Source organism: Bacillus rossius, chromosome 1 (genome assembly GCF_032445375.1).
Source record: "Bacillus rossius redtenbacheri isolate Brsri chromosome 1, Brsri_v3, whole genome shotgun sequence".
NCBI lineage: Eukaryota > Metazoa > Arthropoda > Insecta > Phasmatodea > Bacillidae > Bacillus > Bacillus rossius.
Window position 1 is genome coordinate 277,668,511 of NC_086330.1, and position 16,758 is coordinate 277,685,268.

Sequence of the window (16,758 nt, forward strand, 5' to 3'; positions counted from 1 at the left end):
ATTTCAGGCATCGATAACTGACTACCAAGAAAACCAAGAAATCGGCGAAGACGGAAATTCGCTTTCCAACGAAACAGATGACGTGAACTTCAGTGAAGGTACCTCAAACAAGGTTTGTCGTTATCTCCTTAATTCAGTATAACCTTCTCTTTCATAGCCATACAGTGGCGTACTTGTGATGGATAAAATACCAGTTTGCCCATCATCGGCGTAAACATGGAAAAACTGTAATTGTTAGGAAATTAAGGAATTTCGTTAAAAAAAAGATTAACCAGGGAAATATCTACTAGATTATAACTGAGTATAGAAGTTTGTCACAGTTTTTAAAGAAAATTAAGTATGGTTTGGCTATGGCGGTGCTAGCAGAAAGCTTACCCATTTCTATTGATATTTTCTATGTTAATATGTCATTTTTATTTTAGTGAAAAATTATTAAAAATATCGGTATTTGCAGATATAAATCCAGAAATTGTGTTTTTAGCATTTTTACAGACACCTATACAATTTAAAACTAGCATTAATTTCAGATATATTATTACTTACAAACGCCAATAAGAAATTATTGAGAGAGACGATTATCAGGAGAGACGATGAATGTTGACGACCGATGATGGAGCACTGGAGGAATGAACACGGTGGGAAACGGGAGGACCACGAGAAAACCTCACCGGAACACGAGTAATATCTGCAATGTTTCTCAATTGAAAAATATTCCGATTTTGAAGTTTATTGGCTCTATATTTAGCAATGTCGTATGGCCATAATAATTCTAGAATATATAAGTGCAATTTTTTTCAAATGAGATGGTAGTTTGAATATGCTATCAGAAATTTAAAAAAAACTGTCGTTTCGATTGTTTGTGGGCTTCAGAAATTAAATATGCAATTGGTGGAACTGATAAGCTGATAGATATCATTTGATACGTTTATTGCAAATAATTATATAAAATATACAACATTAAATTAATGTTTAAACAATATTTGTTTTTAAATTAAAGTCAAATATACTAATACATGACTCTATTTATGTAACAATGTCAATTTTTGTCTCTATTTTCAGTGAACGAATTTTTTCGAAATAAAACCTGTTTTGACTGAAAGCATACTCTTATTGGCGCCATATTTTACAAATAGCACAGAAACTGCTCTAAGACGTGATTGTTCCTATTATTTTCTTCAGAGCTACCAAACATTTTACTGTGTAACGAACAGGAGATCCGAATAAAATGTTGTGAATATTCAGTTGGTGATCCTTTTTATCACTAATTCAAATAACTGAGCTCAATAATGGCGGCGACCAAGGTAAATGTCCTAACCCAAAGACTTAATATTCGGTAAATTTTATTAGATAAAGTGTCCGTGACAAATGAATCGTTGTTAAAGGAAAATAAAACTTTTCTAAGGCCAATGGCTCCTTAGGCTTTTTTGAGAGGCGAAGGGAAGTTTTGTGACGTTATCATGATGACATAAAGGTGAATTTGTAGGTCAAAGGTCAACACAATTTAAGATGGTGGCCAGTCACTGACCTGTAACACGTAGCATACTTTGAATCCTGCCCCAGAATGAACAACTTTACACTATGTAAAAAAACACGAAGTAAAATGAGCACAGCACAATAGTCCTGCAATAAGTATAAAATGCAGCCACAACTATTATTCAGTACCACCAACAATACGATTTGTATACACATTACTTAAATCTATATCTCATGAAAGTTTCGTGTGTTGCAGGACCAAAAATATTATGGTACCTTCAACCCAGTTAGATATATTACGCGTTGAAAAGTTTTTTGATTACAGAATCGTTGTTCCTTCAGCCATATTTTTATCTCATTTGGCGCGTCAAAGGTCAGGATCGTTTATTCAGAGCAAACCAATCATGCTGAGACAATAATAGAAGGCGATTGGGACTTAAATGAATGGATGTGTCTGTTGATGAAAATGTAAGTGATGTTTTGATTCACTTAGTATAACAATATTGTGATATGCTTCCAGATTGTTCCAGCGACACCTACCAAAGACTGCTGTGGAATCCTTTCGAAAGGATCAATGAAAGCACTTCTTTTCAAGAATATCATTACAACGACTAGAGATCCAAGGTATTTCAAAACTTTCAAATGTATTAAGCACTAACCTGATATAACTAAATACCTTGTATTTATATTAAATGGGCAGAAAAATATTTGAGAAAAAAAGTTAATTCTGTTTCGTTTGTTTTTGTTTCCCCTTAAAATTAGTTGCATTAAGTGTTTTGTAAATAACATATTTTATCAATTTATGAAAGAAATTGAAAAAAAATATATATTTTAAGACACAGACAATAAAGGAACAGTCAATTAAAACCATTTATACTACTTGATTACGTGTTATTATTTCAAGCTAGGGTAAAATATTAATTATACATTAATACAAATATAATAAACACACATAACATTGAAAAACCTATTATAAATGTGCATTTTTAGTAAGTAAATATCCACAAAAAATTAATAAAAGAAAATTAATTAATGATGCTTAAACCTGGCCTCGTTGACATTTTTAAAAATATTTATATCTATTACTAGAGACTTTCCTTTGTACAAATAATGATAATATATAACTTAGAATTCTTCTTTCGATTCAAAATTTTCTCAACAGATACTTACCAAAAATGATTTAATAGCGGTGAGAAGTTAGGTACTGTTCATAATTATCATTTACGTGTACCTTTTCCAGCTAGAAAATTACACGTGGTAAATACCTGGTGAGGAAATATGAGACACAACAAGAAAATAGAAAGTTTAATACAAAATTAAAACTAAAGGTATTTTCCTTAGTTAATGTTGTGATGACAAGAAAATGAGATAACCTACTCAGCTTATGAGACCAAGTTTTAAAAACTATATATAAATAAGAAAAATGAAGGAATTCATTGTTGTTATGTTTCTTGACCGGTTAATTTTTTGTGAACATACGCAATTTTTGGTTACGCTGTACGTCCTAGAGAAAAATAAAAAAAAAAGAACAAAACAGTAAAGACGAACACGCAAACACACAGAAAACAAGATACAATCAGCCGATGTCAAAAGTAATATGATTTAAATTTTCAACATCTGCTGATTCTAACTTGTTGCATTAATTTTTTGATCGTTTTCTCTATGACATACCGTGTAACCAGGAATGTCATATGTCCAAAACATTATTTTTATTTAAAGTTTCTTTAGATAAAGACCCAGAAATATCGCAGTTTCTTTTGGTCACAAGGTAGATAGCAAACTTTTATAACTTTCCATTGATTCAATTATTCGATCATAATGGCTTGGACACTCCCCTCTACAACTGTGGACCATTCAAATACCAGCTACCAGTAGAATGACCGAAACACACCGCCCCACTGCAAAAAAAGGGGAGCTTATACAGTAATGCGATAGCAAATGTTTGTCATTTGTACACTTCTTCGTTATAACTACATTGTATTTGGCTTCCAAATTCTGTTTTTCATTGTAAACAAGGTAAACACAGACGTGGAAGGAAAAGGAAGGTTTGTGGTTATGGTGAAATAACTTTTTGAATATTTTCTTTATATAATATATATTACTATACTTGATTCAGATGCAAAGAAAGTGGACTTAGCACCCGTAAATATACCAAGATAACATGAAATTATCGAAGAACCCTAGATAATTAGTTACCAGCTTTCTTAGAAAAAAGTTACTTGGAAATTTATAAGTGTGTACAAGAATGTCAATTTGAGACCAAAAACAAATGAATCGACAAAATTTTTGGGTCCTTTGTTTTCGTTAGAACCAAGAAAAATTCACGGATGCATTTAGCGATAGGCTTGAAAGGAAACATTTTTTACACTGTAATGCTTCAGTGATGGTGCCACAGTCTATCTAGGGGAGTCTGAGACTAAGACCAATATTCAATAAATAAAGTAACTAATCACTAGCATTCTAGGTAACTGGTATCACAAGTCAGTTGCCAATGATAGCATTTGCCTGAGTATGTAGAGGATTTTGGCGTCCATCTTAGAGGTTATAGAAATTTGCGAATATTCCCGGAGTCTACTTCTAGAGAGTATCGTTGGTACTCACCCGCAGCTACATGGCGTTCATCTTCGGGCTGTGCGTGGTGGCCGTGTCGGGGCTGTACGCTGGGTTCGGCTTCGCCCCGCGTCAGCTGAGGATCGCCGTGTCCAACCGCGACCTGGGCTCGCCCGACCCCCGCTGTGGCGGCTCCACTGCCTCGTCCAACTGCAGCCTCGAGGACCTGAGCTGTCGCTACCTGCGGCACCTCGAGGGCCCCTCCGTGGTCAAGGTGAGCTCCACTGCCTCGTCCAACTGCAGCCTCGAGGACCTGAGCTGTCGCTACCTGCGGCACCTCGAGGGCCCCTCCGTGGTCAAGGTGAGCTCCACTGCCTCGTCCAACTGCAGCCTCGAGGACCTGAGCTGTCGCTACCTGCGGCACCTCGAGGGCCCCTCCGTGGTCAAGGTGAGCTCCACTGCCTCGTCCAACTGCAGCCTCGAGGACCTGAGCTGTCGCTACCTGCGGCACCTCGAGGGCCCCTCCGTGGTCAAGGTGAGCTCCACTGCCTCGTCCAACTGCAGCCTCGAGGACCTGAGCTGTCGCTACCTGCGGCACCTCGAGGGCCCCTCCGTGGTCAAGGTGAGCTCCACTGCCTCGTCCAACTGCAGCCTCGAGGACCTGAGCTGTCGCTACCTGCGGCACCTCGAGGGCCCCTCCGTGGTCAAGGTGAGCTCCACTGCCTCGTCCAACTGCAGCCTCGAGGACCTGAGCTGTCGCTACCTGCGGCACCTCGAGGGCCCCTCCGTGGTCAAGGTGAGCTCCACTGCCTCGTCCAACTGCAGCCTCGAGGACCTGAGCTGTCGCTACCTGCGGCACCTCGAGGGCCCCTCCGTGGTCAAGGTGAGCTCCACTGCCTCGTCCAACTGCAGCCTCGAGGACCTGAGCTGTCGCTACCTGCGGCACCTCGAGGGCCCCTCCGTGGTCAAGGTGAGCTCCACTGCCTCGTCCAACTGCAGCCTCGAGGACCTGAGCTGTCGCTACCTGCGGCACCTCGAGGGCCCCTCCGTGGTCAAGGTGAGCTCCACTGCCTCGTCCAACTGCAGCCTCGAGGACCTGAGCTGTCGCTACCTGCGGCACCTCGAGGGCCCCTCCGTGGTCAAGGTGAGCTCCACTGCCTCGTCCAACTGCAGCCTCGAGGACCTGAGCTGTCGCTACCTGCGGCACCTCGAGGGCCCCTCCGTGGTCAAGGTGAGCTCCACTGCCTCGTCCAACTGCAGCCTCGAGGACCTGAGCTGTCGCTACCTGCGGCACCTCGAGGGCCCCTCCGTGGTCAAGGTGAGCTCCACTGCCTCGTCCAACTGCAGCCTCGAGGACCTGAGCTGTCGCTACCTGCGGCACCTCGAGGGCCCCTCCGTGGTCAAGGTGAGCTCCACTGCCTCGTCCAACTGCAGCCTCGAGGACCTGAGCTGTCGCTACCTGCGGCACCTCGAGGGCCCCTCCGTGGTCAAGGTGAGCTCCACTGCCTCGTCCAACTGCAGCCTCGAGGACCTGAGCTGTCGCTACCTGCGGCACCTCGAGGGCCCCTCCGTGGTCAAGGTGAGCTCCACTGCCTCGTCCAACTGCAGCCTCGAGGACCTGAGCTGTCGCTACCTGCGGCACCTCGAGGGCCCCTCCGTGGTCAAGGTGAGCTCCACTGCCTCGTCCAACTGCAGCCTCGAGGACCTGAGCTGTCGCTACCTGCGGCACCTCGAGGGCCCCTCCGTGGTCAAGGTGAGCTCCCCGGCTGGGATCAGGCTCTTCAGGCCTAATTTTGGGTGAGCGTTACGACATACATTGTTCATTACGTGGTATTTCATGTTTACATTCCAATTAAGACTGAGTCATAGTATATTTTAGGTCTATTTTTAACTTATAAATAGAGAAACTAAAATTTTGTTTTTTTCTTCTGGCCACCAGATAGAATTCAAAGTATTTGGTGTGCTTAACCCATGTTTGCTTTCCAATTGGTTGATTTCTTAGCAAAAAAATATTTATTATTGTTAATTTTCACTATCTGATTCCCTAACATCTCTCCTGGCTGAGCATCGTTGGCGCACGGTCGTACGAGGGTGGGTCCAAATAATTGCGTTCTTTTTATGAACATAGTGCGAGAGTATGCAGTTTTAGGTCATTCAGGTCACGTTTTCTTCCGCAATGGATGCTTAAAATTGATGAGCTGACAGTAGACATATTACCTGAAATAAACCCAGCCACCAATCACGAAAAAAATACAAGGCTACAATGTTTTAACACACAGCTTGTCTAGATACCTTTTCGCGAAAAATACATGGCCCTACTTATTCCATTCACATTCCCCTTTCTAGGCTAAACATCGCGGCCTATTCCACCCCTCACATTATCATTATTTTCTCCTCCCCAATCGATTAACCATCCATCACTCAACCTGCTTCCCACTCTTCCTCACCATACTCGCCCCTATTTTTTGGCCTCTCCTCCCCCTTATTAAACCTCCAAATCTCTTCATCTACCCTCCCCGCTCTTCCTGACCAAGCCCATTCCTCTCCCTTTCACCCCACATTCTTCTTTAGCACACTCTACCTCTTTTCCTTTCCCAACCCCTATCACCATTTCCCCATATATTGAACCCTCTTCCCTTCTGTTATCAAGAAACTGCCCACTCCCATACTCCCTTTTTTTCATTCCATTCCCCGTCCTCACTTTTTACTGTCCCATTTCCCTCCCTTCCCGCACCATTAAATACTCCCCCCTCTTCACCCTCTCCATCATCCCCATTTCCCTTTCACTTCCGTCAACTCAGACTGGCCCTCGGTTCGCACGCAAGGCAACTCGTGTCCTTCCAGCACCAGAGAGAGGCCACGTGCTACGAGTGCGCGGCGCGGGAGCTCTGGGTTTGAATCCAGCACGCAGCGGCACGTCAGGCTGTAAATGCGTGTCTCCAGGGATATACGAAAATACTCGTAGGGAGTCGTGTATTCATGGACCTTTGGGTTATAACTCTATGTCAGCTCTTGTGCGTGGATATTCTTGGGGTCTTGACACTTCCTACTATTACAAGGAAAGTAGGTAAAAAATATATAATTGTTTGCTATTATTGGTTTCAGCATGGTTCTAAACGTTATAGAAATTGCACATTCAAAACATTTTTGTATATTCTTACATTATAATAATTCTACAGTCGGTACGCTGTGATATGCTATGCTTACTTTTGTTCAATAAAGTAAAATAATCATTTATATTTTAATGTCATAGTTTATTAACTTTAATAAAAACATGTAATAACCATAAAAAACTACAGTGTGCTGAACATAGAATTATTTGTAACACGCATTTTTAAATATCTCTATAATTTATAATTTTTCATCAACTTTTGGCAGAAAGAGAAAATTTTAATTTTTAAAAATTAATAATAGTAAGTATTGTTTCCACACTATGAAAATTAGACATTTTTTTTTCAACCCATCCTAATTTACCTACTAGGCACGTCTCAAAAGCCATGTGAAATTAGAATATTTTCTTTGCTCGTTGGGAAGCTTTTCCCCAACTACCCCATTTATTTTTATGATTTGGGGGGAAACGAATGTTCTAAAACGAATAACTGGAATAAAGTTGTGAATAAAAGCATAAAAAATTTTAAATATTCTACCTGTATTTTTTTAAATTTTGTCGAAGATAGAGCAAGGTTATGTGTTAAAGTTCGGTTATATATATTCTTTTTTGTCGTTTAAAGGTGTATTTTATTTATTTTTCTGTATCGAAGGTACAAAATATTGAGATAAGACAAAAAGTAACAGGACCAATCTTGTAAATATCTAATAATCCATAATGTTGAAGTCCATATTTATATATGCTTTTCTGGGTGGCCACAAAAAAATGTTTGTATTATACTTAAAGTTTGTGTCATTCTTTTTAAATATATTTGGTAAGAAAATGTGATAGTTACAATGACTTGATGTAGGCTTTTGGACATACGCCATTGTTTAGCACATGTATGTCTGCAGAAGAAAACTACAAAAAAACAAAAATTAAGCAAAAATTGCTGTTGTCAGGATTTAACGCCACACAATATTCCACAACAGGAATATGGTCAACAAACAAGGAAACAACAAAGAAAAATGGACTAACAGAACGAAAAAACCCCCACAAATTATGACAGCACAAAAATTCCGAACCCAAAAAAATTCAACACAACAGTTGAAACGAGACAAAAAACAGCAAAACGAAAAGACGAAACAAACACAATAGTTTTCAAAAAAAAAAAACAATCAAAAAACAAAAATAGAAACGAAAAAACCCCCACAAATGATGACAGCACAAAAAATATTGAACCCAAAAAATTCAGCACAGCAGTCAAAACGAGACAAAAACACGACCAAACTAAAAGACGAAACACAACAGTTTTCTAAAACAGAAACAAGCGACGTTTCGGGAACTGCTATCTGCTCCCGTCCTAAGGCAGAGACGCACATGGTACGGAAACACAGGTGCGACTCTTAGATCAATCATTTTATTTTCCAACTTCCTCAGAGAAATATGCATACCGGGTCCATACCGGGCATTGATTTTATCTTTGAAAGAATTGTGCTTAATTTGTGTTTTTTGTCATTTGTGTTGTTTTGTAGTTTTCTTCTGCATACATACATGTGCTAAGCAATGGCGTATGTCCAAAAGCCTACATCAAGTCATGCACTCCCATTGCACAATTCTTTCAAAGATAAGATAATTACAATATTACTTTTTATTTTTTCTGTCTGTACAGATTAAAAAGTTACGGAAATTAAAATTTCTATCTCAGCTAGAAGTAGGGTAGAATTAGTATAAATAAGTGATCACTGTGTCACTCAAGGGACTGTATGTAAAGGTATCGGATAAATATATAAGTTAAAGACAACATTTCGATGTCGTAATTTCAACGCCGACAAATCGATGTAATAAGGTAGGCCGAATTTGGTGAATGTGGCATACGCAGGATACGTTTTTAAAGAGATTATCTGCCACCCAAACACCACCTTCTATCGCTGATAAAAGAGTGACTTCCTACATGCATGCAACCCGCAGGTATCCATAGCAAAGCGGGTTGCCTTTTCTTAGGCGTTCACACACATCCTGTCATACATAATCGTCCCCTTTCCTTATATTAAATTTAGTAATAATATTTGAAGTGTACGACGACACAAAAACGTCACTACCACAGCTATGTTGGTTTAATATTTTGGATGACTTCAGTTTTCATCAATATTTAGTACATAGGACTGGTTATAAAATATGTTGGGTTTTTCTTGGTAGTCAACCATTTTGTTAGTACGTTGCCAAAACATAAATGGCCAACTTTTCCGTCGTAAGTGATCTTGAAATAGCGAAGAGAAAACAGAAGATTAAAAGGTTATACATTTTTTATATTGATATTATTTGTAAAGTAATTTATTTGTAAAAAGAAAATTGTTAACTTAATTTGCATCGAGTATAATTATTATTAGAATTTACAGACTTTGTGAAGGTTTAATTATTTCCAAAAGTAATAATTTAGAACTTTTTATCCAACATTCCTTTATTTAAATAAAATGCGATGTTTATTAAAAATATTCTATAAGATAATTTTAATTAAAATAAATTTTAATAATGTGGAGGAATCAAAAATATTTTTATGGACATAAGTGTAAATTTATTTTTAATTAAACTAAAATTTAAATCGTTCTATACAACTGCTTAAACTTGTTTCCTAATACAGTAACGGTGTGACAAGGCCTTAAAGTTAAGACTTAGGTTTTCTCACAGAATCGCAAAGGCAACCGAATGAAATGTGACTTTTTCTTAATCCTTAGCAGAACGTTCAAGCTGTTCATTTGAATGATGGAAATTTATTTTAAATTCTTGAAATTATTTTTAAAAGCGTATAAGGGGACATAAATTAAGTATGTATTTTAAAAAAAATGTACACAAATCATATCGAGAAGTTTCTCTTTAACAAAGAGTTCCTATTTAACTTTGTACATTACGTACAATATCGTTATCTAGTAGTTACTGCCTAAAACTTCTCAGAATAACTTATTTTAATCAGCTTCGTGTACCGGTTATTTAAAAAGTTTTTATCTTCATAAAATTAATTGTTAGATGTCTATGATAAAGTTTTGCTAAATTTTGATACAGCATATTTAGTTAATACTGTGTGTGAGATTTAGTTGTGACTATGTGATTATTTGAAAAATAATTTTTTCCGTTTAATTATTTCAGCCAATTTTAGTTGCAGAAACATTTTTTTGTCTTGTTCAATATAAAGGCTAAATTGTTCTTTAAAACAAAGTACATCAATTGATAAATAATTTGTCTTAAAATATTTTTACACATGTATGAAATAATAATGAATATTTAAAAATATTATTAAATATATTTTTTATTTCAGTATAAGTCTAATTATTAGTTTTAAGATTATCAAAAGGCAAGTAACCGTTTCCACAATAGTATTGTTTAAAGTTTTTTAGTTAACCTTTCGTATGTAGCTTTTGTCGTAAAACTCTTAATATTTAGGACTTTATTAGTAAATATATAGAATTGTGATTTTACCAATTACACTAAATGTTCATCGTTTCTAGAATTTTAGGAAAAATAATTTATTGGAGATTCATGGAATATATTCTTAAACTGAATAGTTCAAAATAAATACACACAACTGTTATTACCACGCTTTTATTAGCTTGACATTTATGTAAGTATGAATGAATGGACTGGCAATAAAATCTTCCCATTCAATTTTTTACCCATTTTTCCACGTCCGAATGTTTTTAAATTTTGCATGTATATATAAAGAATCTCTGAAATTACAATATTTTGTTAACGTTAGAACTTAGCGTTTAGGGGGAGTGGGCGGGTCAGAAGGAAAAAAAAAACCTTATTTCGAGTTATAGGTAATAACCATGCTTTTTTTGTATCCATGAGGTCTGGGCATGATGTTAATTTGCCCCTGGGTCTACTGTGCCCCTAGGGGGGAAGGGAGTTAAACACAAGAAAATTTTGTAAATTTTAAAAATCTATGATTTTTTTTTAATTTGGAGTGTTCACGATCCAAAAGGACAGGTCATAGTGGAAAAAAGTGCCGGGGGAGGAGTTAAAGCCCTAAAATATTTAACGCTCCCGTAACCTGCTTTGAAGGCTGATTTAAGGAAAAACCCGTGCTCAGTTAATGTGTATGTAATATAAAGAATCTTTCATTCAACCTAAATATCACAAATTTAGATCAGTCTTCCTTTAAATTAGTTTTTCAAAACCATAAACGTTTGTTATTTAGTTTCATAATAATTGTTAACTGCTAAAACGTTGTCTTAATTTTTATTATGTAATGTCTGCAGTTCTGTGGTAGTGCTGTAAACAATGAAGTACAAAATGGCTAATGACAATTGGATCAAACATAGCGATTTTTTATGTTGAGACAAAAAATAATAATAAAAAAACTTAGAACTTAAAAAACTAAAAAAATAAACCTGCTGTTATCGTATAATGAGCTAAAATTAAAATAATAATAAAATTTTAAATTAAGGTTTTTTGTCTAACAGCCGAATAATGCACTGCCGCTCTGTATAACTAAAAGCTCGAACTCCAACCAGCTAAAATTCACCCGCACTGACAGAGTGAAGGTGGTCCGATACCCCGAGCCATGGGGCTCTTCGGTTTGTAAGCTGTTCGGCGTGGAGGCTACCGCTGACCCGATCGGAGTCGATCCTCTGTCTATTCCTGGACTTGATGCATGTAGCTCGCTATTCCGTCCTCCCGAGGACTTTCAATGAGTCTCCCTGTATTCAATAACGCGCATATCAAAGCCATTGACGCTTGTTGTGCGGCACGGTAGCTACCGTGGCAGCTCGGCGCTCTGGCGTGCTGCTTTCAGCGATGCCTTCATCCATCCTCCACCAGTCACCCGCTTGCTCGCCATACGGCCAGAGAGCTGAAAGCTCTCCCGTTACTGGGCTAGAAGCAACACCACACAGTCGACGCTAAAACAGAGGCTAATAGATACTTTGATAAGCTGGCCTAAATGTGTTCGAGGAAGTGATCACGGGTCCTTCTTTTTAAAGTCCCTGGCCGCTCACATTCTGTGACCTACTTGCTTCCTCCTTCTGTTTTAACTACAATATTGCATTTTTTAAGGTTATTTCAATTACTTTAAGTACAAATGATCTAGTTCCTCATATTTATGAACTAGGATTTAGTAAAATTAATTTAGAAAGATAGAATATTTATACGTCTTTCTCATTTATGTTTGGTTTATGCATGATATTTTGATGAAATTTCGGACCGTTTTTAATGGCTTAATAGCTTCTTAATGAGTAGTTACGGTGAATAATTTTGTTATATTGTGTCGAGAATTTTTTGTAGCATTTATAGAAACTAGATATTTGGCTGTTGAGGAATGATAGAGCATTATATATTAGTATATGTAATAGTTAGATTTTGTCAAAAAAAAAACATGGCCGACAAGGTGGTGCATGCCGCGGTAATAAATACTATCCCTGCACTCTAGCGGGTAAAAATTAAACTAATATAGAGGCAGCGCAATTTAGAAAGCGGTGCACTACGTGACACTATCGGTCATTGTATCGATTACTGAAAACAAGATGGTGGCAGCGCTCTCTAGTTGATGACTTGTGTTAACTGGAGCTTTTAATACCTGGCATTCACGAGGTGTAATGATAAAACATGAAAGGATTATAATTTTTGGATGATTGTAAATCCATATTATTTAAGACGGAGTTGAGTGTGAAGCGCAGGGTGGCTGAGTTTGAACCCGCCCGGCAGGAGTTCTTCGACAGCGCCGAGGCGGCGCTGGAGGCGGTGCGGCGCGGCCGGGCGTGGGGAGCGCTGCTGTTCCACGAGAACTTCACGCGCGGCCTCCTGGAGCGCGCCACTGAGCAGACGCTCGCCAGCGACGACTCGCTGGAGCAAGGCAGCGTGCAAGTGCGGCTCGACATGTCCAGTGAGTCCGCTCGAGAACTACCAAGGCCCCGCCCGCTAGTTAATAGCAGCTATCGTAATACATTCATTGGCGGAGGGGGGGGGGGGGGTGGGGTCCTCCCCCGGGAAAATGTTGATTTTAAGGTGTAAAATAGTGCTATTTTAGCAGTTTTCGGTACTTAAATTTAAATATTGTAATGGTAAAATTTTTATTAATTTTAATATGAAATTTGTTTGAGTGATGAATAAGAAATTAATTAAAGATTTGTGCTAAAGGGGGGGGGGGGGGAGTTTGAACCCCTTACAACCCTCCCCCCCCCCCCCTGACTCGCCCCTGAATATATTGCTAACACAGCTACATCGATAATGAGAAGTAATGCATCAGCTGTTACCAAGCAAACAAACCAGTGAAAATTAATACAATCTATTAATCTATTTTTGGGGTGTAGTAAGTATACCAAACAATATTTCATCTCGTACTCATTCATATATAACATAACATTTTTTATTTTATTACAAAAAAGCATTAAGTGTTTTTTTTTTTTTGCACATTTGAAATCACTTTTACTTCGCAATGAGTCGTCAAGTAGATAAATGAACATTATTAACCTCTCGCGCGTCGTTATGCGCACAGACTCCCCTCCAGCTCCACTGTCACAGGGCCTTTAGGGACGATAGCTTCTTCGAGACCAAATTTTATTTTTAATTTAATTCCGCAGGTTATATTATGTTATATTAAATAATTTAAATCAAGTGTATTTTGATTATTATTATACACGTGAGTCCCCGTGTTGTAATCTGTATTTTAAATTACTCAATTAAATAAACTTTGCGTTACCATGCTATTCAAATATTTTTATAGCTTCAGTAACGATCCTTGATCTTCAAACTTTAAATATCCGCACATTATTTACTTCGTTACTATGTTAGCAATTTAAATTTAATTTTAAAATATGCAATTAGCTTTGTTTGGCATGTATTAGTTTCAATGTTTTCTAAACATTCTAATTCTCAGCTTTCATTATATATTTCCTTTGGAAAAAAAATTTCATGTTTTAGGAGATATATTCTAAGAAACATACTAACGGGAACGACATTCAGAATTTTAAACATTTGCATCATTATAGTTGGCAAAGATTAGATTATTTATCTCCTAAGATAAAAAAAATTATTGATTGACCATCCCAGGATGGTTTTATACTCTGCAGGGAGCATTTTTGAAATGGTTTACTCTATAAATATTTTTTAAAAAATGTGAGCAATTCTTTTAGTACTCGCCAGAGATGTGTTACTTATAACCTCATAACAAATTAATTCATGTTTTCTCATGTTGAAAATACCCTTATAATATGAAACTCGGGACTCAGACACAACATTTAACGTAGAATTATTTAAAATAATGCCGAGCGTGATTAATATACGCAATAGCGTTTTCAGCTACATTTCTGGACGTGAATCACACGTAGTTTCTGCAGCCGTTTTGCCGCCAGAATTCGTTGCAAGAACAGCTCCGTAAACTATTGAAAAATTCCATTTGTAGACCAACATTTGAAATATTTTATTGAAACGGCTCCGATAAAAAAAAATCTTGAAAATCTTGATAAAAAAAATTAAACCCTGGCTTGGACCTTAATTTTTGACTTGGAATTTTATTAAAATAATGTTTCATCTTAATAAAATTCACTAATAAATTATTTCTTTAAAATCTCCCTTTGGCTTTGTAAACTTTGGTTTACGCCATCCGCAACAGAAGGCACATTAGTGTTTACATTACTTTCCACGCGAATTCCGTTCCATTCATGAAATTACTCCCAACAAATTTCGTATTACCCAGAGGTATAATGTTACACATCAGTAAGTATTTTTGAATTATTAGTTATATGAATGTTCTAATAACATAGATTTCTGTGTTTTTGCCCATAAATTAATTTTGTTTATTTTATTCCGGACGTACGAGATTTAGATTCAGAGACAAATCACCCGTAAGATGGTGGCTGCGACAGAAATCCCAGTTAAAAGACAGAAAGTTGAGGCTGGGAAGAAAAGGCTTTATCTCTGTGGCTCTAAGCCAAACAATCGTACATCCAAATTTTGTTGAATTTTGTTTTATTGCCTAACATGTTTTTTTTTAAACCACAATAGCGTAATCCATTAAAAAATTTCAAGCATTTAGCGACGGTTATAAAACCGATAAAAAAGGTTAGTCCACTTACAATTTTATGTAGCTGTGGCTGTTGGGGAACATCGCACATTTGAAAGAAATGAATCATAAGAACATTCTTGTTATCAACTTGCATAATGTGGGCTTATGGAAAAAACAATACAAATGAAAGAACATCAGTTCTTTTACTCTACTGTCAATTTAGGCAATTTTGATTTATGCTAGTTTGGTTCTGATTTACAAAGTAAATACAAAGAAAACCGTTAGTAACAACGGTATTTACTACTTAATTCATTCTTGCATGACAAAAGCTGCACTAAAGGAGCGGTTGGATTAAAAAAATGCCGTTTAGTGTCAGATTCAATGTCTGTGCTTCATGTTCAATTTTCTAGTTTACTGTTTTTTGGAAAGAAACTTTTACAAAAGTGGCAATTCAAGTTAAAGAGTAAGTTTAATCTACGTGTGAAATAACGGAAAATGAACTTACTGTGGGTGACCATAACGTATTAAAACATAAAAAAAGAGTCAAATATAAATTACTCGTAAAAAAAAACTTCAAATAGTACATCACACTAATCAATTATCTGGTGATAATATAAGGAAATGTAAAATAGTAAACTGAAATGCTTGTGTGATAAAATATTAAGGTAGTTTGTAAGAAAAACATAATTTAACGGCTTGAGAAATAATTTACTAAACATACGCGAGTAAGGCCAGGTCTTATTACAGAGCGGAGTCCGAAATCACTTGATAAGTTTAAAACACGTAGAAGAAAACTTTTTTTTTTTCACAAGAAAAAAAATTATTTTCTTGGAAACATAATTTCAAATTTTTTACAGAACTTAAAAAAAATAATCATATCTTATAGCATGAATTACATTTTAAAATATTAAAAATTAAAACAATTTATTTAGGGCATTAGCTTTAATAACCAAACTAATTTAAAAAAATTAAATTTCGTTCAATTTACAGAATTGTTTTGGTAAGTTTTATGCAAGATTCCGTCCAGCTGAGACCGTTCTAAGTTTCACTGACAATAAAATGATCTCGAAAATTTCAAACATTGTTTAGAATTCATCAGCATTTGTTTAAATATGAGCTACTGCACATCTTATGTTGCTGAATAACATATTTCTGACATATATATTCGCAGTAAAAATAAACTTTCACTTTCATTAAAACAGTGCAAATATTTTCTTAATGAGGAAGAAGGCTACTGTTGCTTACAATTTTTTTAACATATAAAATTATTGTTACCTCAAGAAATATTACTGTCCAATTTGACTATAGAAAGGAAATAAATATTGTACTAGCAAAAATACTAGTAATCACTCTTATGTTTATTTAGATCGTGGCCACACGGCAATTGGAACTACATACTAATTAATTCAGCAAAAGCAATATTTATTATTACATGTTACCTTAATGTTATTTCTTATTAAAACTGCAGGTCTTCAAGTACTTCAAAACGACATATTTTCTATGCTTGCTTGTGACTGGCGGTTTGAAAGTCAACACACAATAGCAAGAAAAAATAAAAACATGGGCGAACGCGATTCATGCAGCTGTAAAAATAAATTTAAAGGCAAATAAGCTATGTGAACATTTTGATGAGTTCCGGCTGTGAACA

General features: G+C 36.9%; 1 protein-coding gene across 1 annotated transcript in view; it reads left to right on the forward strand.

Moving 5' to 3' along the window:
- The window catches only part of LOC134527621 (ABC transporter G family member 20-like), a 138,759-nt gene that overhangs the window by 89,756 nt on the left and 32,245 nt on the right, over window positions 1–16,758 (forward strand). Inside the window, exons 7-10 of the mRNA XM_063360467.1 lie at window positions 8–112; window positions 1,994–2,097; window positions 4,081–5,776; window positions 12,812–12,989. Coding sequence (XP_063216537.1) covers window positions 8–112; window positions 1,994–2,097; window positions 4,081–5,776; window positions 12,812–12,989 — 2,083 coding nt within the window. The remainder of the gene's footprint in view (window positions 1–7; window positions 113–1,993; window positions 2,098–4,080; window positions 5,777–12,811; window positions 12,990–16,758) is intronic.